The sequence below is a fragment of the Colletotrichum navitas genome (assembly GCF_030913465.1).
Source record: "Colletotrichum navitas strain CBS 125086 chromosome Unknown LY79scaffold_75, whole genome shotgun sequence".
Taxonomy (NCBI): Eukaryota; Fungi; Ascomycota; class Sordariomycetes; order Glomerellales; family Glomerellaceae; genus Colletotrichum; species Colletotrichum navitas.
Window position 1 is genome coordinate 77,998 of NW_026850621.1, and position 23,606 is coordinate 101,603.

Consider the following 23,606-nt stretch of genomic DNA (forward strand, 5'->3'; position numbering starts at 1 on the left):
GTATCACAGCTCTGAATTGCATGGATATTATGGGCGTCATATGTAGCACCCTGTCGGAAGGAGGGAAGGAGATTTTCCTGGCTGCTACTTCGTTCGGTACACCCAATGACGCACCAACCCAGTACCTATCTCCCTTACCTACCTAGGTAGGTGAGGTAGGTGCGTGAAAATAGTTCTGCCGCTCCTTCCCTAACTACGCCTCGTCTACCTGGTGAGTGTTATTAGTCCCAAGGTAGGCAGGTACATACCTTATTTACCCACTTCCACTTTTTCCCACCTCTTCCTCCACCTCTTCCTCCACCCCCTCTCACTTCGCAACTCACATTCCACCACATCACCACATCATCACATCCCGCCATCAACCCTTCTCACCCTTCGGGGGAAGGGGGCATCATCTCGCAGTGCCACAATACTTCGTTCCGTCGAAAAAGTCACGCCGATTCCTGGTAGCTCGCGCGGATCGGCCTCGTTAGCGGGGAGCAGGCGGTATTTGCACCGCATCACACAGTTCCTGATGAACGAACAACGTTCAGCTAGGTCGTTGCTCACCATCGCCTTCCTCCATGACTCACTTCTGATGCACTCGTTGACTTTGACCCGGTGGTAAGCCCGTCTAGCAAACGTTCTCAGATGGGAACCCAGTACTCGGCTCCATGCCCATTGGCTCCCGGCCTTTGGCAGCATGTCCTCGAATTACACCCTCCCATCACAATCTCTCGGTGTTTTCCCAGTAACTTAACAGGTGCTTTCTGTGGGTCACTGGAGACAGAACGACGTACCAAAAGAACCACCGCTCACGCTCTGCGCTTTGAGTGCTGCTTCTCTCGGTGTTCCCCAGTAACTTAGCAGGTGCTTCCTGCGGGTGATGCAACTTCCACTCAATAGCCAACGTAGTCTTTGACTATGCTTTCGCATCATGGTTCGGAGCTTCTTGCCTCAGCGAATCTTGGGCCACTTCGGTCTACCGTGGATCCATTACATAGTAAAGCGGCGGCACAAATCACTGACATCGACACCCCTCGAATTGGACCTATTCTTTTATTCTGAGTAGCTGGGGAGGCATGACGACATGTCAAGTGTCCATCGAAGCTTACGCTGACGAAGTCCCGGGCATCATCGGCCGTCCAGTTTCCATCCCCGTTTCCATACCCCTCTCCATCCTGACCCCGACGTTAAACTGCCCAACGCAATGCAGTTCGAAGGAGAGATTACGCTCCGGCACCATGTCCTTCTTTACCAGTTGGCAGCATGTGCTTACGTTCTTGTCTCCTTTATCACAAGTCCAGGAAGCCTCTTACTGCCGTTTGACCAGCTGTCCTGTGGCGGCCAAAGAAGTCCAGTGGGCATCTCGAGTGGAACGGCACTCATCACAAACCACGAGACACAGTACAATCAATGCGATGGTGTCAGGATGGAACCATCGAAGACAATCCCGGGCAAGATTGAGAATTGTCCTCGCGCCACAACATTTCGAAACACACACCAACCCTCATGCATCTCATCATCTTCAAGTGCCTCCATAGTCGATACGGGCACGAAGGGGGAAGAACCATACGGTCTGTTTCTCCCGTCAGTCATGGGAACTTTCACTTCAGGTTTTTCCATTGTTTGGGGGGGGAGGTTAAACTAGCTATCCGCCCAGGGGAAAAGGATGACAACCCAGACTCTCAGGTTTCTTTTCCACTGAGTGGATGGTTTGCTTCGGCCGGTGTGCATAGCAGAATTCTATTCTTTCCCACAAATCCATCTATGCAATATCGCCCCACTGGCCGTGACATGCGTGATCGCGATGCACATGGCCGTCGGACACCTTGAGTTCGTCGAGTGTTTTGATATATGAAATGTGCATTGCGCAGTCTGTGACACGGAGGCATTGACTTGAATCATGGCAAGGCCAGGTAATTTCAGCAAGCAAAAAGATGTTTTATATACTTTATATACTGAGGACGAAGGCGCGAGAAACACACCGACGCGTGGAAATGTAAGAATATGTACATGAAGATGTCCGCGTGCAGTCGTTTCGTAGGAGATGCGTCCACACTCTTTTACCCCCCGCCTGTCTCAGGAAAGAAAGAAGAAAGAGAAGGAAGATGGAACCTTTACCCCTCTCTGCCTGTATCGTTTGTCGCGGCGCTCGCTCTCCCCGTCGGGGGGAGGGGAGGGGGTATCTAGAGACACTGGCTGTACCACTGGTTGACGACGGTGCAGGTGCTGCCGGAGGCGCAGGCGAAGGGGCCGGTCCAGCCCTGGCCGCCGCACTGGCCGTACTTGGGGGCGACGGCGCCGGTGGGAGTGGCGGAGCGGGTGGAGGTGGTGATGGTGGGGGTGGTGCCGGGGCGGGTGGTGGAGGAGGAGCCGCCGGCGGGGGGCGGGGGGTTGACGACGCTGCCGCTCTTGAAGGTGGAGTTGATGGGGCCGAACTTGATGTTGGAGAACTTGACGTTGGAGTTGGGGACGCTGGCCTCGATGTCGGCGGGGACGCCCGAGGTGGTGGGGCAGGAGCCGCGGTCGGCGCCGGGGCTGCCCGGGGTGGCGGTGGCGGGGAAGGTGGAGTCGAGCCAGAGCATGTTGGAGTTGTGGTCGTCCCAGAGGGAGAGGACGAGGACCATGGGCTTGGAGACGAAGTCGTTGGTGCGCTCAAAGCCGCCGCGGAGGTTGAAGATGTCCTCGTCGCCAAAGGCCGTCTTCTGAGCCTTGCAGAAGTCCGAGGTGAGCGAGTTGCCCGGGTTGCTGGCGATGGTGGACTCGGAGTTGGCCACGACCTTGTCGTTCTGGACGTAGAAGCGCTTGATCTCGGAGAGGGTGCCGTCGGCGCCCTTGAGGAACTGGGTGACGACGGTGAGCTTCTTGGTCGTGTCGAGGGTGAAGCCGGAGCCGGGGCCGTAGAAGGACTTGTTGCCCTGGCGGTACGAGTTGAAGTCGCAGCCGTCGGGGTCGCAGTCGCCGGCGTAGCGGTCGCTGGAGTAGGTGCCGCCGCAGTCGTTGTCCAGGCAGGAGTGGTACGCGTTGTTCTGGCACGGGTGGGGGGTGTAGGCCGTGGAGATCTTGTTGGCCTCTGTGTGTCGCGAGTTGGTTAGTCACCCGGCCAGTTCGATACAGGTATCAGGGGGTGAGGGATGGAAGTGGTATCGTTTCTCTTACCCCAGATGTCCATCTCAGCGCAGCACGCGCCGAGGCTGCCGACACCACCGTTCTGGTCATTGCTGCTGGGGTTCCAGCCGTCGACGTTGGCCTGGGGGGGGAAAGGAGACACTGGTCAGTATCTTTTCGATATTGGTTGGTTCAGCAAGAAGCCTCGAGAAAATACTTACAATACCGTTGATGAACTTGACATCGCGGGGGCACTGCGAGTCGCAGTATCCGGTACCGTACTTGGCGCCGGCCTTGTTGGAGGAGAACTTGGAGAGACCGCCGTCGGCGTCCATGGAGACGAAGTACAGGGCGCCGTTAAGGCCGCAGTCGATGTTGGAGACGTCGACGTCAAAGGTGAACTCGTTGCCGAGCAGCGTGAACATCTCGTAGGTGGAGGCGTCCTTCATGAGGTAGACACGGCTGCCGATGTTCTTGCCGCTGCTTGCGGTGGTGACGAACTTGAGGTTCAGCTCGTTGCCGCTGGTGGTGATGCCGTAGGTGCCGGAGTAGTCAGCGCCGTCGACGCAGCACTTGGAGGCGCAGGAGGCGCCCTGGCCCGAGGCGCAGTAGTCGCTGTTCCATTTGTTCCCCGTGTAGCAGTTGGTGTAGCCCTCGACGGTGTGCGCCCACCGCCAGTTCGAGTCGAGGACGACAGAGCCGGCGACGTTGGTGCAGGTGCCGCCGGCGGCGCACTTCTGCCACTGAAGCGACGGGTGCGTCTCGGCCGTAAGCGTGCAGACCTGCTGGGCGCGGGCGGCGGCCGCGAGAGCCAGGAGGGCGGCGAATTTGGTCTGCATCTTGGTGGACGATGAGATGGACTACTCGGGTTCTGGGTGGAGAAAGCGAGGAGGGGAGAAAAGGGAAGTAGGCGATGTGGGTGGGAAGAGATGCGGATGGGATGAGAAAGAAGAAACACGATCCCAACGGCGAGGGTGTTAACGGTTTATATAGAGACTTGGTTTTCTCCTTGATACAAAACACCCGCGATGTTCGGATCTCGGCTAGATGTGCCAATCCATCCAGCTTCATGAGGGAAGCTCGCCACCGATTCCGCGTCCGTTCCGCTCATCGGGCGCAGGCCCAGCGCAACCTCATGATCGACTAGGTTCATGACGAAGGGGGGCGAGGATCCGACAGCCCACGGCAACCGGGCCGCCGCAAACGACCCTGATCCAGGGCAACAACAGCTCGTCGGTGTCGAGGAGAGGAAGAGATCAGTGTAGAGAGGCGGGATCCAGGCACGCTTTGGCGACTCCCCGCTCCTCATAGAGGGAGGTAGCTCAGGGGAGAGGGTCGGCATCGACGGTGACGGCGACGGCGACATTGTGCAAAGGGTGGTGTGTAGGCGTGCGACGTAAGTGCCAGGAACCGTTTAACCATGAACCAGATGCCTCGTCGTCGAGCCAAAGTTTCTCGCCTGCTTGCCCGGATGGAGAATTGGAGAACCCGCACCACTTGAACTTGGAGTACAAGGGGGGGTGGATGGGGCAGCGTTCACCCCACACCCGCGGGCTCATCTCAACCTCAGTCCCGGACGAGTCGACCGCACGATGTGACCCTCTAGCCATGCGGCTAATCACACACACAAAGCAAAGGGAGCCAGACAACAAGGCCTCCCGATGGGCACATCATCTACCCTGGCCTCCCTTATTGGAGCGACTTCACGCCCCCCCTGTGTTTACCGCGGAGGGCATGCACCGAGTGCTACCAGCCTCGGATTCATCTAGGTTGCGCAGCCCTGGGCCCTTTTCGTCCCCCCTCTCTCTCTCTCGCAACCAAGGGAAGAGGGCGCGCATCGCGAGATGCTCATCTCGCATATGGGACAGGGAAAAATAGAAAGAACGGTCGGCATGTTCTTGTGACCATGATCACTTCCCGAAGATCCCGCCACGTCCCTGCTGGTCTGGCCTGAACCAGATGTATCTTGCTCGCGAGTGCCCCTAGACGGCGAGCTTTCCCCATACACACGCACTTACACACCATCGTGAGCACCAGCCGGTGCAGCTAGGAGCCCTTCTGGAACAGCCCCCTCGGCCGTCGACTGTTATCAATCATGAGATACGCGAGTCTGCCGCCCTCGAGGAGGGGAGCAGATTTACTCCCCGCATTTTGCATGGGTTCGTTCCGCGCAACCCCCTTCGCACATCACAGCGGGACGAGCTGCCTTCCCCCGCACAGCACTACTAGGCCATCCGGCACTAGCTGCCGTGCCGCTCGTTATGGTACCTTGCTTGGGGGCAAGACGTTGTTCTCTATGTGTGTTGGTCGCTCTAGACCTATTGAGTGTCGGCAGACTTCACCAGGGGTTTCTTTTAGTTGTTGTCGTACCTAGCGACAAGGAGCGAAACTAGCATTTCGAAGCTCGGACGTCGTCAAATTTTCTTGACAAGCGAAGCGGCTCTGAACGCCGATGCTCTGGGCCAGCTTGGCTTCAAAGTCAGGTTATTGATTGATCGACGCTCGCAATCAACGTCTACCAGACAGATAAAACTCAAGAAACCAAGAAGACCAAGAAGTTATTGTAGGGTCGAAGGGAGCCCTTGATCCAATCTGGCGGCGGAACTACTCCCCCATAACAGATACCATTAAGGGCAGGGTGCTCACCACACCACTATCGGGGGTTTGGTCACATTACTCTCTGTGCTACACTCTGTGCGGTATTGCGGGAAGCCAGTCTGTGTGTTCATCACAGTACAATGTGACTGTGCGATGACCCATGCTCGGCATCCTGTCCTTAGCTGGTAAAGAATCTCAGGCAGGGTGAGACCGCAGGACTCTAACGTGCCTGCATCGCAACTTGCTAAGGACACTTCCGATTTACCCGTGATAGCCCAAGAAAACTAGGCCCTCTGGGCAAACGAGGGTCGAGAAGCTTGAGTTAGCCTGCAGTCGTGGCAGAGGCCAGAGTCCGACCCGAACACGGGGCGCAATGGACAAAGAAAAAAAGGCCCGACGACAACAACCTCGGCCGGAAAGCGCGTACTCCTCTATCGATCAATTTCCCTGGCTGAGTCTTGCGACATGTCCGGGTGTACATGGGAACAATCCTGCTCGGTGTCCAGCCGAGCTGAAGCTGGGACATTTTCGCCTCTGGGGCTTGGGTTTCCGAAAGACCGCAAGCAAGACAAGATCAGACGGACCGTTCCACGACGAGCACCAGTGTGGCCGCGAGTAGCGGGCATCGATACCGAGCATCGCTGTTCTCCAACTGTAAATGACCGAACCAGTGGGCCCGGTCTTGTGGATCCCAATAACCGTCTTTACGTTGCTCTCTGGCGATTTCAGATGACTTCATCTTAGGATTACACCTACGCCACTAGCGGTTGACAGTTCCGGATGTTGAACAAAGGCCTCAGGGGGAATAAGCGAGCGCACAGGGTTCATTGGGCGGGGATACTGTTAATCATATGTCGCTTGTCAATGCGCAGAAGTTCCCGCGAGCTTGATTGATAACCCCCCCTGGGGCGAGCCGAGTAGCTGTCGGCAGCGAGGGAAGAAAAGCCGTGACAGCCTAGAGAAGCGTCGTTACGTCCATACAACATATTGGGGGGGGGGGGCTGCATGCGTCTGCCAGAATTGCCCTGCATCTCGGGTCCGCGTTCCTGGACTCATATCGTCCCCATATCGGGCAGGAACATACGGCAACGGGCTGAACAATGGCTAGTCGGTGCAGATGCTGCACCTTTGCCATTCGAAGCCTGAGACGTAAAGCCTCAACCTCATATGGTGGTAGCCGGCCGCAGCACGAGCCAACATTGGGGCAAAAAAGCCTCGGAAAGGAGCGGGATACGACAGAGGGTGTTTGCAGGGCGATGTGATAGTGTGGGCAGTAATATCGTCCTGCGTCCTCTGACTGGAAGATGACGGAAGGGGAACGGTCGATGCCCGAAGCAAGGACGTGTCGTTCGGGAGAGAAAGTGAACGTTTATGGTGGGGAAAATGCGAATTGGTCCAACTAGTATGGTGGACACCGAACCACCGCGTAGATCGGTGCGAGAATTACGGTCCCTTGGAGACGAACCGCTGCGTATCGAACGCCTCAGGCGTAGCTCAGAAGTGTGGATTGTAGCAAAACGGGTCGACGAGATGGCTCCAGCTAACGTCAGCTCGGACGCTGTTGGCTCAAATTCGCAGACAACCAAGTCCAACACACGATCTTCGCCATGGTCCATGTTATTTCTTCTGCATCCGGTTGCCTCCTCATTGTCTCCATTGCCCCATTGTACGCCGGAGGGTATACATGCGGACACAAAAGGAAGGGTGGCAAGCGCTGGTCCGACCTGGCTGACTGACGGTCAGCTCCCCAACTGGCCTCGATCATGCGGCTTTCGAGGGACACAACCGTAGGCTTGACTCCTACGCGTGTTCTCGCCCCAAGTCTTTCGGTATGGGCACAGAAGCATACGCCCATATGCCCCACAGTCCGCCCCAGGACATTCTGACGCATGAGAAAGGCGACGGCGGCAGCCTCTCAGATCGTGGGAACGAATGGTATAGTTCCCGTCCTGGAAACGGGCACTTCTGGTTCCCAGCTCATAGTCTAGTCTAGTAGGGTTAATGCTGGGTCGAGAGTATAGGCGGCCGGGAGGGAAAAGAGGGGGGACTCCACGTCACTCAAATTTAACCGGCGACGTTCCCGTACAGGAAAAAGTGTTAGGCGTGGGTAAAACGCGGAAGGTCAACGTCGAGGCTCCGTGGTTTTTTCGTCCCGATTCGGCGTGGTCGGCATGTCTTGCCACGACGTGGTAGTGTAAGCCGTCGATAGCGCCAAAGCTGAAACAGGCTGCTAGGTCTCTTCGGTGTTGAAAACGAGAAGAATTGAGCTATTTGATAGATGTCGCCCGTGGAATGAGCCGTGGTCACATGCACCGTGATAAGATGAGGTGAGAAGTTCATGGGCTGTCTAGAAGCAGGATGTGGCGTTGGATGGGGTCGGAAGACAGTGCACATGGGTCATCGGGACGGTGTACCACACACAGTACGCTGGAGCGAACCGTGATTAGCTAAGAACTTGCAAGTAGAAGGAGTTCTCGAACACTACAAGTACCTATGCAACATTTTTGTTCCTTAACTATCCATCCTCCAGTCTTGCCTAGTTTACATCTTCAAGATAAGAACAGAGACGAGACAAACCCACGACGCGGCTAAAGAGAATGTGTGACAGCAGAAGATGTGTGATGGAAGAGACGGCACAAGAAGTCGACCTCGGCCTGCGCAAACCACTTCAGAGATACCTGCCCTAGAATACGTGTCTGTGTGAATATTGGCCTCCTACACACAGTCTGCAATGTCACCGCCTCGAGTGAGGCAGGCCTCGACCCTAATTACCCCGAAAGCATCTGGAATATCGCGCAAACCTGCTCTCAGCCGGACTCCTATGAATCTTTGACTTCCCCCTTTCGGCCCAAGAGCCTGATTATCCCTAAAGTAAACGCCTGTCAGACCCGCCATCTGCGCACCATCTACACACCAAGAGCTTGGACTCCGAGCTCATCTGATGCACGGGCCACGAGGAACCACTCCCTCCTCTTCGGTCGTCGACCTCCACGAAATATCAAACCGCCAGACTGCTTGATCTCATGCCGTCCGGATTACAGTGAGATGCATGTTCTTCGTTTGGCGAGGGAGTTTGCCGTCACGCTCGTAGACCAACCCGCAATTCTGGCACAGCGACTGCTTTGTGTTTAGTAAATGCATCCATGTTAAGGAGAAAAGGTTCGGTAACTCACCCTCGGTCCTGCAGGGCCAGGCCTCACCGCCCAAACACTCGATCCCCACAGAGCACAGTGCCAACATCTCCAGGACAAGCGCTCCTGGTCCGTCAGTCCGCTTCCCGCGCCGTATCCGGACCCCATGTCCGGGGTTCCGCGTCCGCCGGGGGTGCCGGACCGGCCCAGGGGACTCAGACTGCGGAACCGACGTTTCTTCTTGGACCGCTCGCCTCTGCCCATGCGTTCCTCTTCCGGAGCCTCGACGACGTTACCGAATCCAGAGAATGGCACGCCGCCGACCAGCCCGGTAGTTGAACTGAACCGGGCGGTTTCGCGGCGCAGGCGGCGAATCTGTCGCTCTCGGTCTCCCTCGCGCTTCTCCATCTCCTCCTTGCTCAGGATCTCCACCTTTGGCTCCCAGGGGTCAGCCAAGTTTTCTGGGTCGTAACGCCATCCGGCGTCGGCTCCTGCCATGGCCTCGTTGGGGAACTCGCGGGCTCCGTTCCAGCCCATCACGAGGCCGCCTGCTTCGCAAGCCTCCTTCTTTAGACGCAGGACCGCTTCATAAATGGCGTGCGTGATAGCGGGGACCCACTCGCCCGTAAGTCCAAGATCTTGGCATGTCTGGCTTGCGAAGGCCTCTGGCATTCCTGGCGGATGCAACAGAGACCATTCAAACTTGTCCGTGTACAGGGTCGACTGCAGGTTGATGTTGAGGGTGATGATACATCGGTAGGCGTCGTCGTGGTCGTACTCATCGGCGTCAACGGGTACGGGGCTTGCATTGGCGGTGACATCTGGCGCCGAGGTAAGGTCCCTTATCCTCGACGGTGTCCCAAAACCGCCGTTTTGCATGGGGGTATCGGAGCGGCTAATGGCTCTGGTGGCGGGGGTGGGAGAATCGTCGTGGTTGAGTATCGAGCTGGCCTTGGTAGCGTCATTGTTGCCGGCGTTGTGTGACTGCGACTGCGCGTGGAACAAAGGGTGCAGGGCAACACCAGCATATTCCTCAAGCTGTGTACGGATCTGTTTGGCGATTTCGAGCATTGTGTTGTGGCGGTTTGGCAGGTCCAGGTCCTGGACGTATGTTTGCGCAAACTGCTCGGTGGTTATGACGGTCTCGTGCAAGTTCCAGAGGAACGTGTCGCGGAGCCGGTAGGGCGGCGTCAGCTCTTGAGGCCGGTACTGAGGCAGAGTCGTGTCGACAGTGTGAGGCGCCGAGGGAAACGGGACTTGGGGCACAAAGGCTGGGATGTCAAGCTCGATTCGGATAGGAATGAGGGTCAGGGGAAGGTCGGCCTGTGCCGAGTTCTGTTGGTCGCTTCGAACCTGGCGCCCCTTGCCAAACCAGTCTCTCCAGATGCCCTGGACTTCGACGGGCTCGTTCGTGTCTTTCCCTGCCTTGTCTGACAAATCTTGGATGTTGGCGAGCTCTTCCCTTCTCACGCTTCGCAAGCCAGTCGGGCGGCGACGGCTGTTGTCGTCGTCATCGTCGATGTCGTCATAGCCATCCTCGGCGTAGTTGATGATGGTCGTTCCGCGCTTCGTTACTCGGGAGATTGGGCCGGTGGGGGCGCTGGCCAAGACTGGTGTAAGGAGTGAGTTGTTGTAGGTTCTAATGCGCGGCGCATATGTGGACAGGAAGGCCTGTGGCTTCGGTCGGGTGTCCATGGTGGGATGTTATGAGACCCAATGGGTCATCGCAGGTTGTCGCAACGCAAGGGTGGAGGAGAGGGACACGTCGAGGAAGACGGAATGGCGCGGTGGTAGCAGCTAGTGGTTGTTGCGCATTCGCAAGCACGAATTGGCGCTTCGTATGATGCTAGCGACTACTACCGGGTATGCGTTGAGCTGTATTGCCGTATGCCGTATGTTGATTTGCGCGCCGATGGGATTGGCCTTAGTGCTAAGCGCAGAAGGGGAGCGATGCACCGCCGATTGTGAGATGTGGATCGCGTTGGAAATGCATTGGAGGAGCAGCATGGCGCCATGGCGCGTCAGAAAAATCCAGTCGGCGTTTCCCGGCACCCTTGTGCCTTGCGCCGGGACCATCTCCGGAAAGGGACTAGCGCTCGATGCGGTCCCACTATTTCATCTTACACCGAGCTCACCGGCGTCACCGACGACTGCAACGTTCTTCAGTGTCACTTACTCCATGAGAGAGTGACTATCTTCATCGAACTGACCGAACCAATTCACGTGTCTTCTAAACTTTCACTGGCATAATTCTCATATACGTTTGTCACGAACTCGTTCTAGCTAGGAGCCACGTGGACTAGGCATGAGATGAGTGCGAAACGGGCAAGAAGAAAAGTGATATGATACTGACATTCGCTTGACTTCAAGGTGTCTCCATCAAAATGCATTGAATCGATACTTCTTGATCATTGCATAGTCTCTCTCATACTTTCTTTTTCCTTGTTGCGCTAGGCCTCAGCCTCACTGTATTTCTGAAACTACATCGTGAAAGCGGAATCTACGCCAGGCGACGGGTTCTTTCATACAATGTAATGTCTATATAACTAAATCTATACAGATGTTCCAATTTTTTACATACAGGGTGAGGTGTGAGAATTTGAATACGTAAGTGAGGAGCTTCGCACACTTGAATATGCAGGCAAGTAATTCTGCAGGCAAAACCACAATGCAACTCATTCCTTCTCAACCTAAAAACACGGCTTTTTCGGTGGATTCGACAACCACTGTCAGCACCAAAAGCAGCACACTCAAAATAGATGAAGGCAATTACAAGCATGCTGACAATCGGAAGATGAAACTTCGCATCCATCTAGAATTTCTCATCCGATCCGACTCCGATATCTCATCCTTGCGGTCGACTTTGTCAGCCTTCGGGTATAACTGCTGAAAAGACGACCGAAACATCTGGGCCCCAAAGTCATCAAGAATTCCTCATGAGTTGGCTTCGTCAGATGAGATTGTCTAATCCAAGTGAGGCAGGTAACCATAAGAAACAGGACGAAGACGCTCATAACAAGTCCAACGTAATCTGGACCACTAGAGTTGACGAGGGGATTATCCAACTTCACGAGTCGAAATGGCGCCTCGCTCACCTTTCATCCACCTCACTCCACATCGCACGTCCACTATCGCTTCCATCTGTTACGCCATCCAAAACATCCAAGACCTCCCAATTGGACTGAACCAACTTCCTCGCCTTCGAGTTGAGATTAAACCAGAGACCTCGGCGTTCGCTATCACCGACATACAGCGAACTGTGCTCTTCCTCTGGTCCGCCTCCCAACGTAACGATACTCTTCACGCAGGACACTGCCCTCCCAGGTCACTCGTTGCCCCTGGCCTCGAGTTTTCTCGTCTTTTCAACCCCGTCGGTCTTGTGCACCACCTCTGCGGAGATCAAAATGGGGGAGGTCTCACGAAGTTCACCCACCTCCTAGTAAGGTCAAGATGCTTGACGACATCTTTATCGTGAGTATCCGCGGTTCCTTGAGCGAGAAAGAGATGATTCGAGCCGTCGAGGTATCGGATGACTTGCAATGGCTGGCAGAAGGAACGAACGCCCGCTTATGGGACCCCATTTACATGGAGCGTATCGTTCCTGGTGCGTACGACTTTTCGGGGCTCCTTACGCCCCACGAGGGGTTCATCCGTTTCAACTAGCACGCTGGGACGCTGGATCCTGAGGCTATCGACAACTGAGCCCGAGTGTGCTGCGGCATCGTCGATTTATGTCTTAATGCAATAAGCGAGCGTCAGGAGGGCATCAAGACGCGACTGAATCTTCCGTCTTATCTCGATTCTTCTGTACGAAGTTCTCCGTCCCGCTCGCACACGGTCTTCGACCTCCTTGCTGACCTTAAGCTTCCATATTAAGCAGCATACTACAGATCACTTGGTCCAAACCCCTTGGTCTCTGAGTTCGTGTCCCGCACTCCCTCGTCGGCGCTTGGGATCCCGATCCCAACGACCTCCGCTGGATCTATCGTGACACTTCATCTGCGGCGTCCGACAAGTCGGCCTCCCAGGAGGACGAAGGATACCGGGCCGCGCGATACATAACCTGGGCGATTGAGTCCATCAAGGCCAGGGCGTTAGACAAACAAGTCTATGCCGCGAATACAAACTACCTCATCAGCATTCTCACGTCCGCAGGCCATCTCAGTGCAACGTTCGACACACTCGCTGATCACGCAGTTCCCAACGATGCTGTTATTCCCGACTTCGCGCTCCGGATCATCCTCTAAGAGGCCAGCAATCCTCACCTATATTTCCTCAAGGGGCTCAACCCCCGCCAACAGATCTGGCACGTTCACCGCGACTCGTCCCTCTCGAGCTTCCACCGCGGCGAGGCTGGCTACGCGGGCGACCTCGGCGTCGAGATATCCAGCCCAATTCTCCAGGACCGTCCCGCGGACTTTGAAAAGATCTTTGACGTGCTCTGCGGCGGCGTCCGGCCGATGCTTGACCCTAGCTGCGGCTTCCATGTGCACGTCGGTAATATCCGTGGGTTCTCTCTCCGCAGCCTCAAGAAGATTGCCACCCTCGTTCGGATTTCGGAGCTTGTTCTCTACAGTCTTGTCGAACGCTTGCGGGAAGCAAACGACATGACCGTGCCTCTCGGCAAAGACTCGACCTTAGCCTGCACCGAGGACCTGCCAGAGTACACTACCGACTTTGTTCTGCAGAGCCCGAATAGCAAAGGCGCCCAGATGGGAGCGATGAGGTTGTCAAACGAGATCGAAGCGCACGTACCCAAGGACAGCATCCCTCAAGTATCCAAGACGAGATTCCCCAAATCTGGTCGGTCTTGAGCGTGTACGGCCTCATCCGTCTCCACCAACCCGACCGAGACTGCAAAGCCGGCATCTCCTTCCTCTCCATCCGACGAATCATCGAGAAGCAGTCTGGCGAAGAGGAGCCGAGTTATGAGGGCACGGTTAAGTTCCGGATGCTCGAGGGGACGCTGGATCCAGAGCTGATTGCGCATTGGACGAAGCTAGTGCTGAGAATCCTGGAGCGGGGAACGGACACTGAGCCGGTTGAATATTTTTGCGCGATGGAAAACATCCTCAAAAATACTATTGGAAAGGTGTAGGGTAGGAGGGACCTATGCGGTGCGGTGATCTAAGGAGAAACACCAACAACCCCTAAGGCAACACAAGATGCTTCCTCGATCAGTCAAAGGCTTGCCTCGATCGTGGCATAGAATCCTTCAAATCGAAGACACTTGATGTTCCGATCATAAAAAGAGAGCATCCGATCGGGTGAAGTCTAGACGCGATCCAAGGAGTAAAACTCCCAATCGTCTTGTGTTATCACGCTCGATCAGCTCACAGAAGAAAGGTTCATGGTCTGATCTGGCCAAAAGGTAGGTCTGAAAAGGAAAGGAAAAAGTTTGTTGTTGTTCTATCTACGCGATTGGTTATCCTTATATGGGCTCTTTCCCTGATCGGAATAACTACCTCTCCCTTCTGTGCGTCTCTATGTCTCTGATCAGCTCAAGTCAATCTCCTAATCGCCCCGCCCTATTCCACTATTGCGAGAGGCAAGGGCTTGAATGCTTCTTTTTGGGCGCACTGGGGATGGATGATCATGCCCTATTCTGGAACAAGGTTGCAGAGAAAAACATGGCGTTGTCAGAGACGAACGATGGTGCGGACGGGAAGCAATGGAAGTACCCAGTGGACAAGGAGCTGGATCTCACGGATGCCGAGAAAGAGGCGTTCATGCGCCGTTGGCGTGAGCAGAAGACTACCAGAGTTCCTGCGGTTGATGACGATAATTTGGAACGGGCCAGAAACATTCTTTGAGTTGCCCATGGGCCGCACAGACAGAGATCCCAGGATACTTTTCTTGTGTCATAGAACAGTGCGATAACAAGACGAAAAAGTCTCTAGAACGCACAATGACTAGAGAGAGAAACTGTTAATAAACAACCGACATAAGCTGTACTTGTGAGCAACACCACACAATTCTCAATGGAACCCATGAAGGCTGAATTGGGAAGGTCTTGCGCAACCAGAACAATAAAAATACAACGCAATCGAAAGGCCAGGTACGTAAAATAGTGGAAGAGATGATTTCAGATGACTTGTACTTTATTGTGATTGCTGCTTGGAAGCTGAACGCAATCAAACTGACGAGAACACGTCCCTGTTGGAAAATGATTGCGAACCTCGACATGCTCTCCCAGGAAATCCCGTGTAGATAACGTATAGGAGGGTCAGGAGACAGCAGAGAGATGTGAAGCGCGACTCAAATGAGAGACCACTCAATGTTGCCGACCCGACCCAGGCCCTGGTTGCCAGCAATCTTCTCAAACACGGCAGGGCTGACGTCAATGTCATGGATAGAGCATCCCATGCACTTGTCGGTGACAGTGACGACGGCTTCCCCCCTGGGGCCCCTGATACGAACCCGACGGCCGCAGAGGGCGTTGCCGTTGGACTGAGAACCCATCTTGAGGTGAGAGAGGGCGACGATCATGGAGCCGTCGCCGTCGACTCTACCGCAGGCGCCGAGACCAGGGTTGAAGAAGGTGATGTCGCCCCAAAAAGGGCCGGGGTTGAGATCCTGGCGAGCCGAGAGCTTCATATGCCTGGCAACGCTTGGTATTAGAATTGACAGATAGGAAATAAAGGAGAGTGAGTGTGAGACAAGACTTGCTCAGAGACGTCCTTGAAGATGCGGCACACAGCATAGACGCGAAGAGGGTCCTCGGCACCGTTGCCGAGGGTGCCGTGGGCGGTGCCACAGCCAATGTCAGTAGCTGTGAGGGATAAGAGATGTTCTGCGAGATGTATTCAGTAAGGCAAGCATCTTGCAAGAATAGTAACAGCCTAACCAGTCTTGCTGAGCGCCTCCTGGCGGATAACAGTTCCAGCCTTAGCCATGTTACCAGAGTTCAGCCAAAGCTTGGCAGCCTCGGAGAGCGGGTAGCGAAGGGCAGAGTTTTCGGCGTCGAGGGCCTGGAAGAAAGCCAAAACCTCCCCGGCGTCATTGCGCAGCGAGGCGGGAGCACGCCCGAGGTGGCCAGAGGCAGCAATCTGCTCTGCCCAGGCGGTGGCGTCGTTCTGAAGATTAGTGTTCCAGCTGAGGATGTGGACGCCAGCGGCGATGCGGGCGTCGTTAATGGTCTTCAGGGCCCGACTCTGGTCGGTTGTGAGAGGTTCCGCGTGAGCCCCCAAGGTGGTAAGGCCAGCAACGGCAGCGGTGATGATGGCCTTTGTAAACATCTCGACTGGCGCTGCTGTGTCAATGGAGCAAAGTATGGGCAGTAACTGTGCCGGACAGAACAGGGAGAGAAAATTGAATGAGAGCGGAAGAAGGAATCTGTTTGGATAGACTAGTATCCTGTACAGGTGTAATTGTTGCTGTGGGTGGACTGGGTCCCAGAGCAGAAGGTGTAAGGGAGGAAGAGAGGGTTTATATAGTTATAAAGGAGAGGAATGAGTGATCTATTAGTTCTTGAAGCAAAATTAAGCCTTGAAGATGAAAGAAGAGGTCCAAAAAAAAAAAAACTTGATATTTCTTAACTGCTTCGCGCGAAGTTAGAAACTCATACTAAAACAGGTGGGAAGTAACGAGCCCAAGCGACAAGGGGCAAGCCAGAGAAGCCCAAAAGATCCTCCTCGCAACAGGCCTAGCGCAAGTACCTTCAGAGTTGTTCGTAACATAGACTGATATGATAATAGTCTTTATTATTGGAGGGCATACTTCCTAGGAGCTAGTGTGACGAAGGAGACAGCCACAGTATTGGAAGAAATTGTATTCAAGAAAAGATATAAATATGATAAGGGTGGTTAGGTTACAAGAAACAAACCCAAAGAAAAGGTAGTAGTACAGGAAATGAAGTGAAGAGCCTGGCATATTCTTTGTTCTAGTGATTGCACACAACATTACATGCTAGATTGGAGAAAAAGCGATGATCCCAGGCATCTGTATGTATGATGTAGTTTGCATGTGGTGCCTAGCATCTCGTCAGACTATAATGTTGCGTAACTATATAACTTGCAGATTGCGAAATATGAAGAAGATGAGAACCTTAACAAGGCGGTGTTGACAAGACGGAATGGACACATCGGTACTGGAGCGAGACCAAGCTTTGCAGCTCGGGGTGTTGTACTGTGGTCAGATCCAAGGGAGCCCCAAGCAACAGCAGCAACAAAGGCAACCCCGCACAAACTTGCAAAAAGTTCATCCATGTGTAACCAAACTGGGAGGTGATATGTGCTTGCATTAATGCACTCGCACGGGGAGAGGCCGTGATCTGTAGCGGTGCCACTCCTCAGCTGGGCGTGGCGGCATGCATTCTTAGATGCACATAGTATGTCCAACATCACGCAACTACCAACTCTTCTTGGATCTTGTATACCATAACCCAGGAGACATTCAGCAAACAAAGGGTACGATGGAAAAGTCACATTTCAACTTTTCTCAACTGTTGGTTGAGCGTACTCCAGTGGCTTGCTTGGCTGGGTGGCCCAGGACACACAGAGTAACCACGCCATGCCTAGGTAGTCTAAGGCGGATATTCTTTGTTATAAAGCATGTTATAATGAAGAGATTTGGATAATACAGGCCAAGAATAACAGAATACATGAAGGGTAAAGGTGCCTCACCCAACCAGTAGGAAGGATTGACGGAATCTCATAGTGAGTGGTGCGCAGCAAATGCATCATCAGAGGGCAGGCAAACATTTGCTTTGGAGCCATAAAGAAACGTGAAACGACCAGCCCAAGCCGCGGAACCAAATGGAGTTTATGGGCAAATTTTGCAATCTCCCAGGACCTCGAGTTTTGCTAGAAGAAATACTAACCGTCTAAAGAAGGGTAGGACGGTTATCTTGGTGCAAAACGTGACTGGAACACAATCATTTGGTTGGTCAAGTAATCCTTCAGCAAAGTAGCCCGTCACATCAGAATACGTCATCAACATGGTCTTCATTATATCTGCTAATGCGCCTCTAAGTCTCTCCCGAGCAGTATTCTGGCTGCAAAACAACCCGCCGTAAACATCAGATAATAGATTTCAATGTGGGGGGTGTATATAGCAAAACACCAAAACATGCGCTGAACAAGACCATACACTTGCGAGCAGAAACGCAAGGAAGCAAACAGCTCTCAACCAACGTCTTGAGAACGCATACATGTATATGTACAACCGCTCACACGGCCACGACGTTCCGCTGCCTCATGCTCTGCGACCGAAGGAACGAGATCTGGCCCCTCCGGACCGTCGTCGCCTCGCCCTGCGGCGACCGCAGCTCCTCCTTGTCCTGCGACAAGCTCGACGACAGGTCGAGCATGCTGTACGGGTCGCTTACCTGGGCTGGCCGCTCATCCCGCCGCACTGACAGGTAAAAAAAGTCCCACCAGAACGAGTGCTCCAGCTCGCGCGGCTTGCCGTCGGCGGTCCAGTACCGCTCTTCGGACAGCTCCCGCGACAGGTGCCGCCGGAAATACCGGTCCTGGTTGACCCACCACGCGCGCCAGGCGACGAGGATGGCGACGGTCAGGGGGATCACCGTCGCCCAGTAGACCCAGAACAGGTGGCTCAGCACGGGGACCGGGTCCTTGGGGTTCGTCGCGGTGCCGGGTTCTGGATTCTGAGCGGCGCTGTCGCCCGCGGCGTCCTCGCCCGAGGCCTGCCAGTCGAACATAGACATGCCGAAGAGGGTGCCGAGGAACTCGCCGGGGAGGAAGACGGCGGTGATAACGGCGAGGGCCTTCATGGAGGATGAGTCGCGAGAGGAGGCGACCGCCATGCGGGCGTTCAGAACATTGTCTTCTTGGGCCATCTTACTGTAAATCTGAGACGCGTCAGAAGGGGGATCGGAGAATTCCTAGGAGGTGATGGGAGGCTGTGCGACTTACGATATCGATTTGAGCGCGGCATCGGGCTTCTGACATGCGACGATCGGTTTCGAGGCCCATGCACATCCTTTGTAGCCCCTCGAGGTATTGTCGAATCTCGTGCCAGTGCTTTCCAAGGGGGTCAGCCAGCGGGTTGGGGGCGGGGCCGGGGGGTAAGGATCGTCGGCGTGTGCTAGCGGACGAGCGCGAAGGCGGACCCGTCGGGGGCTCGTCTGGCATGGCCTGCTGTTCTTGCTGGTAATGCTGGTCGGCGTCCGTGTCACCGACGTGGAAGTTGTCGAGACGGGTCTTGAGCTCCCCAGTCGACATGCGCTCCGCCAGCTCATCGCCAGCCTGCAGCATCAGCCTCACGACCCTCTCCATCCAGCGGACGGTGTCGAGCAGCTTGATCGATTCCTTGAGCACATCGTGGGCGCTCTTCATCAAGTTCGCCATGCCCATGGGCCCGTTGACCTGGGGCGGCTTGTCGTTTTGGGCGCCAAAGGTCAGGCGGCGCATCAGCTTGGAGCGGCGCTCACGCTCCATCTCGAAGGCCTCGAAGCCGGCGATGCTGCCGACCGCCACCTCGAGAGCCTTGACATGGTCGATGTTCTCCATGACGGCCTCCTCGGTGCGCATGAACTGGACCTGGAGCAGGACTACGGGGGTGATGAAGGGATGAGCCCAGTGGGCGCGGCAGGCCTCGAGGCGCTGGCCGTACTCGTCAAGGTTCTCAAGGCTGTGCTGGCGCGGATGATAGGACTGCCTGATGAGGACGGACGAGGTGCGGCTGCGGACGTCGTAGGTCAAGGACAGGAAGTCGTAGGGGGTTCTTGGGTTGTTGGAGAAAGAAAGGATGAGACCTGACGGGGTTAGTGGGCGCATCGTAGTGAGGGCAGCGGTCGAGGAACTCACTCAACTTGGAGCGGTCGAGGGACCAGAAGCGGGACTCGTTGGTGACCCTGCGGGAGTACTGCAGGGTGGCCGGGTGCAGGTCCATGGCGTCCAGATCTTCGGGGGTCATGGTGATGCCATCTTCCCGGCGGTCGAAAGACCTGTTGCGGCGGAAGCAGATACTGCGACTGTCAGCTTCGGAACTGGGACAAGAGATGGGTGGGTGTGCGCTCACACTCGGCGAACGCGTCCATCGAGTACCAGCTCTGGATGCCGTGCTGGTTCCTTTGTAAAGACTCCCTGTCGCAGCCGTCAGCATGACCTCTTGCAAGTTGGGAAGCCAGTTGATGAGGCAATGCTCACATTGTGGTCCATGCAGTACCCTCGACGAAAGGCGAGATCGAGGCTGTGGTAGCCGGGCACCTCGTCCTTGTGCTGGAGCTGGAAACTGATGTCCTGGTCGCCCTCCAAGTCCGTCTTCATGCCCGAAGAAATGCCATTGTCCTTCTTGAAGACGACATACTCATCGTACTCGACCTTGGAGGCCGAGGTGCCGTCAGCGAGCAGGGTGTCATCGCGTAGGGCAAGGGTGTCGAAGCGGAACAGGTCGGACGAATCAAGTCCCTGAAAACGGGCCATCAGGGCGATTTCCGTGGGTTGTCGCTGATGCCTCGCGGGTTGCAGCTCAACATGACCGAGTTTAGGTGAGCGGCAGCGTCGCCGTTGTTGTTGTCTTCGTCGTCAGCGAGGATGAAGGCGAGGGTGGAGGTGAGAGTGAGACAGCCGTCGTGCCCATCCCAGGCGCTAGAATCCGTCTTTCAGATCCGGGATATGGGTGGGTTTTAATTGTCCGTTGTTCTCTTTCTTTATTTTTTCTGCCTGTTCGTCTTGCAGATCTTGGCCGTCAGCGGTGGTTGGTTCGGGTCGCATTTTGCACCGTTCCAGCGGTGTCCAGGGGGGGGACCTGGTCCTCCACCGTCCCCCGAAAGCGTGATCTCGGTGGGCCTCGCGAGGAGTTGCTTGTGGGGGTTCGTGGTTGTTGCCGTCAACTGCGTGCTCGCCGCCGATGGCAGAGACGCTAGGCTACAAGCACCCGCCGAAGCGAGCCTTCAAGTGACATTGTTTAGTGGTTTGCACCCCCCCGCCGCGGATGCTCCGGCGACGTGATTATGCATCTTGGTGGGCGTCTGGAGGGCCTCGTTTCCGGGGCCACGCGCTGTGCCGTAAAGGAAGGAAGAACCTGGTAAACTGAGCCTCATTACTCGACACCTGCCTAGGCAGCCTATAATACTACCTAAGGCACCTACCTACTCAAGGCACTTAGATTGGTGCCTTGGTACCTATAGGTATGCACCTCTGGCAGGAAGTAGGTACGTAGGTACCGGTATATCATTGCCCTCTTCCAGTCTTGGATATTCGTTTTTGTTTCAACTCGAGACTTGAGATTGGGATGCATACATCGAGCATTTTGTCAGTTGAGGCATTTTGACACGGTGCTTGTTGAATAATAAGCTTTTGCCCAAGAAATGGAGGCCCGCCTACGAATAGGTACATGGTACCTACTGGCTAGACTTTGACGACCCTTGGCCTTGGCCCAACCCCCGATAAACACGGATCCCCCTCACCGCCGAATCTCCTCACCCGCTCCGGCCTTCGTCTTATCCTCCCCGGTTCGCTTCTCTTCCGACTTCTCCGCCTCCTGTCCGTCTTCTGGCGACACAGGCTCCGCCTTCTTCGGGACCCCGTCCCTACGCAGCTTGCAGCCGCCGCTCCAGCCGATCCACCTCTTCTCCCTTGGGCCCTTGAGCATTGTGAGGATCAAGGACAGCCCGATGAAGCCGACTAGAGGACACGGCATCAGCATTCGCACCAGACATGATCATGGCAGAGGATGAGGCTTGACTTACTCGAGGCACCTCCGCTGTACTTCCACCCGCCCTGCGCATATAACCGATTCCCCACCGCCGTGCCTGTCAGCTGCCCGCAGAACACGCATACCATGTACGCTGTGTTGACACGATTCCTCGCCTTTGCGTTGATGGTGTAAATGGACGTCCTATTGGCAGTCTGCGCGGTCTGTATGCCCATGTCGATGCAGATTGCCTGAATCACCGGTCCCGCGACCGTGAACTCGCCCGTGAACGCGCCGGCGATGCATCCGGCGAGGATGGCGACCTGGCCCACCACGGACGATAGGAACGGCACGTACCGGTCCATGACAAGCCGTCCGTACACCGGCCCGCCGCAGATGGCTGCGATGCCAATGAGCGAGAACAACCCGATCGTTACGGACGGGTACTCGTACGGTGGTGACGCCAGCAAGAACGTCAACGTTGTCCAGAACGACGTGAAGATGGCGCTGATGAAAAAGCCAATCAAGCACGCGTGCACTAGGACCGGCTCCGTGAACAGCATCGTCACGATCGTCCACAGCGCGCGCAAGTAGTTCAGCCCGTCCGGGTTCTTGGACGGGTAGTCGGGCAGGAAGAAGAAGAGCAGCACGAGGATGACGTACTGCGCCGCGAAGCCGATCCAGTAGATGTTGCGCCACGACGTGTAGTTGGCCACGATGCCCGACAGCAGACGCGCGATGAGCATGCCGAGCATCAGTCCCGACGTCGTGATGGAGAGCGAGCTGGCCTTCCGGTGCGCCGGCGCCATGTCCGCGACGAGCGGGAGCATGAGCTGCGGCGTCACGGTCGTCGCGCCGACGATGAAGGAGAGGGCGAGGAAGGCGGCGAAGGAGTTCGTCACGCAGAGCCCGAGCCACTGGGTGGGGTTATCAGCTGAACACGCTTCTGGGCTGGCGCTCTCGGAATACTCACCAGCATGGCCGTCACCCAGATGAGGCCCAAGATGAACGGCCGCCGCCGCACCATGTCGCCCAGCGGGCAAATGAACAGCAGCCCCGCCGCGTACCCAGCCTGCATCAGCGTTGCCACCGACGACGCCCTCTCGAAGCTGACGTCGAACGTCTCGGCGATCTTGTTCAGCACCGGTTGGTTATAGTAGAGGTTGGCCACGGTAAACGTCGCCGCCTACACGTCGTCCGATCAGCATTCATCCTTGCACACGCTCGTTCGTCCGATCGTTGTGGAGAAGGAGACGAGGGGGGGCAGAAACTTACCACCGCAAACATGAAGTTCAGTGCGAGGGTAAACTCCGGAGGGTTCGCGGCATCGTATCGAAGCCTCTTCGGCGTCCAGGTGAGCGTCCGCACAACCCAGTTGAGGATCCCGCCGCGCCCCTTGGCCCGGTGTGATTCGCAGTCCGAGTTGGACGGCGACGGCATTGGCGATCTCGTCTCCCCGCCCGTCGGCACCCTTCCCTCCTTCTCCTCGCCGGAGCCACCAAGGATAGAGTTCGCGGCCCGGGCTTGTGGGCTGGAAGTAAGTTCTGCGGCCGCTTTCACGGGCGCGACACCCCTGTCCCCGGCACCTCTATCGTCGCCGATAGAGTTTCGCCTATCCGACATCGTCAATTTCTCCATCTCGGGACTTGGGGCTTGCAATAAGTTTCCGCTCTGCTGCGTCAAACCCGGTGTTTCGGACGAGGTCTGCCGCAAGAGTCGGCTACCTGAGCCTTTTTCTTTCGTCGTTAGACTTGCTTGATTCCCGCTCTTAGCGTCCACTCGGGGGTCCGTCGAGGCTACTTGGCTAGGGACGATGATGAGGTCATCGCAGTGCACTAGCAGCTGGTCGTGTGTGCTGCGTGTATTCGGACGCAGAGTTCTTGACGGCCATGCAAAATGAAACAAACAAACGCTATTCTCCAACAATGTCTACGTAGTTCGTGTTGTAACCTTTCTGTTCTTTACAATCCCAACAGTGCGTCACGTCAAAGAGGAAGTAATTATGACCATTCCGGCATTCCCCCCCCATTTTCTACGACGAGCGGTTCGGCTTGCTTTTCGTCTTGCCGATTACCGAGGTGCGCATTTGGCGCGATTGACGGAAATAAGCCAGCCGGCCCGCTCTGGGGACGATGGCGCGAGACCAGGGGGTGGTGTTGAGGTCTACGTAGCAGGGGAAGGAAG

The 23,606-nt window shown here is 55.7% G+C and overlaps 7 protein-coding genes across 7 annotated transcripts; 2 read left to right on the top strand and 5 right to left on the bottom strand.

Annotated features, from left to right (window-relative positions):
• Positions 1-834: 834 nt before the first annotated feature.
• Positions 835-1,595, top strand: LY79DRAFT_366568 (uncharacterized protein). Its single transcript, XM_060552789.1, has one exon. The coding sequence runs from the start codon at positions 1,062-1,064 to the stop codon at positions 1,521-1,523; it is 462 nt and encodes a 153-aa protein (XP_060409970.1). The 5' UTR covers positions 835-1,061; the 3' UTR covers positions 1,524-1,595.
• A 573-nt stretch (positions 1,596-2,168) lies between these two features.
• On the bottom strand, positions 2,169-3,929 carry LY79DRAFT_593266 (family 7 glycosyl hydrolase; the record flags this gene model as incomplete). Its single annotated transcript, XM_060561529.1, has 4 exons — positions 2,169-2,391; positions 2,422-3,055; positions 3,142-3,232; positions 3,312-3,929. 4 exons carry the CDS (start codon positions 3,927-3,929, stop codon positions 2,169-2,171), a joined length of 1,566 nt encoding a protein of 521 aa, XP_060409971.1.
• Positions 3,930-8,709: 4,780 nt separating this feature from the next.
• Positions 8,710-10,514, bottom strand: LY79DRAFT_593267 (snf5/smarcb1/ini1; the record flags this gene model as incomplete). Its single annotated transcript, XM_060561530.1, has 2 exons — positions 8,710-8,805; positions 8,862-10,514. The coding sequence occupies 2 exons, from the start codon at positions 10,512-10,514 to the stop codon at positions 8,710-8,712; spliced, it is 1,749 nt and encodes a 582-aa protein (XP_060409972.1).
• Positions 10,515-12,269: 1,755 nt separating this feature from the next.
• Positions 12,270-13,986, top strand: LY79DRAFT_706455 (uncharacterized protein; the record flags this gene model as incomplete). Its single annotated transcript, XM_060565025.1, has 4 exons — positions 12,270-12,423; positions 12,741-13,030; positions 13,100-13,622; positions 13,682-13,986. 4 exons carry the CDS (start codon positions 12,270-12,272, stop codon positions 13,915-13,917), a joined length of 1,203 nt encoding a protein of 400 aa, XP_060409973.1. The 3' UTR covers positions 13,918-13,986.
• Positions 13,987-15,077: 1,091 nt separating this feature from the next.
• Positions 15,078-16,057, bottom strand: LY79DRAFT_593268 (SCP-like extracellular protein; the record flags this gene model as incomplete). The annotated part of the gene is made up of 3 exons (XM_060561531.1): positions 15,078-15,420; positions 15,489-15,612; positions 15,667-16,057. 3 exons carry the CDS (start codon positions 16,055-16,057, stop codon positions 15,078-15,080), a joined length of 858 nt encoding a protein of 285 aa, XP_060409974.1.
• Positions 16,058-17,988: 1,931 nt separating this feature from the next.
• LY79DRAFT_523786 (uncharacterized protein) lies at positions 17,989-20,209 on the bottom strand (the record flags this gene model as incomplete). Its single annotated transcript, XM_060555572.1, has 5 exons — positions 17,989-18,633; positions 18,698-19,539; positions 19,592-19,752; positions 19,806-19,870; positions 19,934-20,209. The coding sequence occupies 5 exons, from the start codon at positions 20,207-20,209 to the stop codon at positions 17,989-17,991; spliced, it is 1,989 nt and encodes a 662-aa protein (XP_060409975.1).
• A 982-nt stretch (positions 20,210-21,191) lies between these two features.
• LY79DRAFT_672916 (major facilitator superfamily transporter) lies at positions 21,192-23,045 on the bottom strand (the record flags this gene model as incomplete). The annotated part of the gene is made up of 4 exons (XM_060564108.1): positions 21,192-21,412; positions 21,478-22,339; positions 22,396-22,608; positions 22,698-23,045. 4 exons carry the CDS (start codon positions 23,043-23,045, stop codon positions 21,192-21,194), a joined length of 1,644 nt encoding a protein of 547 aa, XP_060409976.1.
• Positions 23,046-23,606: the final 561 nt, after the last annotated feature.

Coding starts and splice junctions, on each gene's coding strand:
- LY79DRAFT_366568 (XM_060552789.1), top strand. CDS start 1,062: ATGACGACATGTCAAGTGTCCATCGAAGCTTACGCTGACGAAGTCCCG.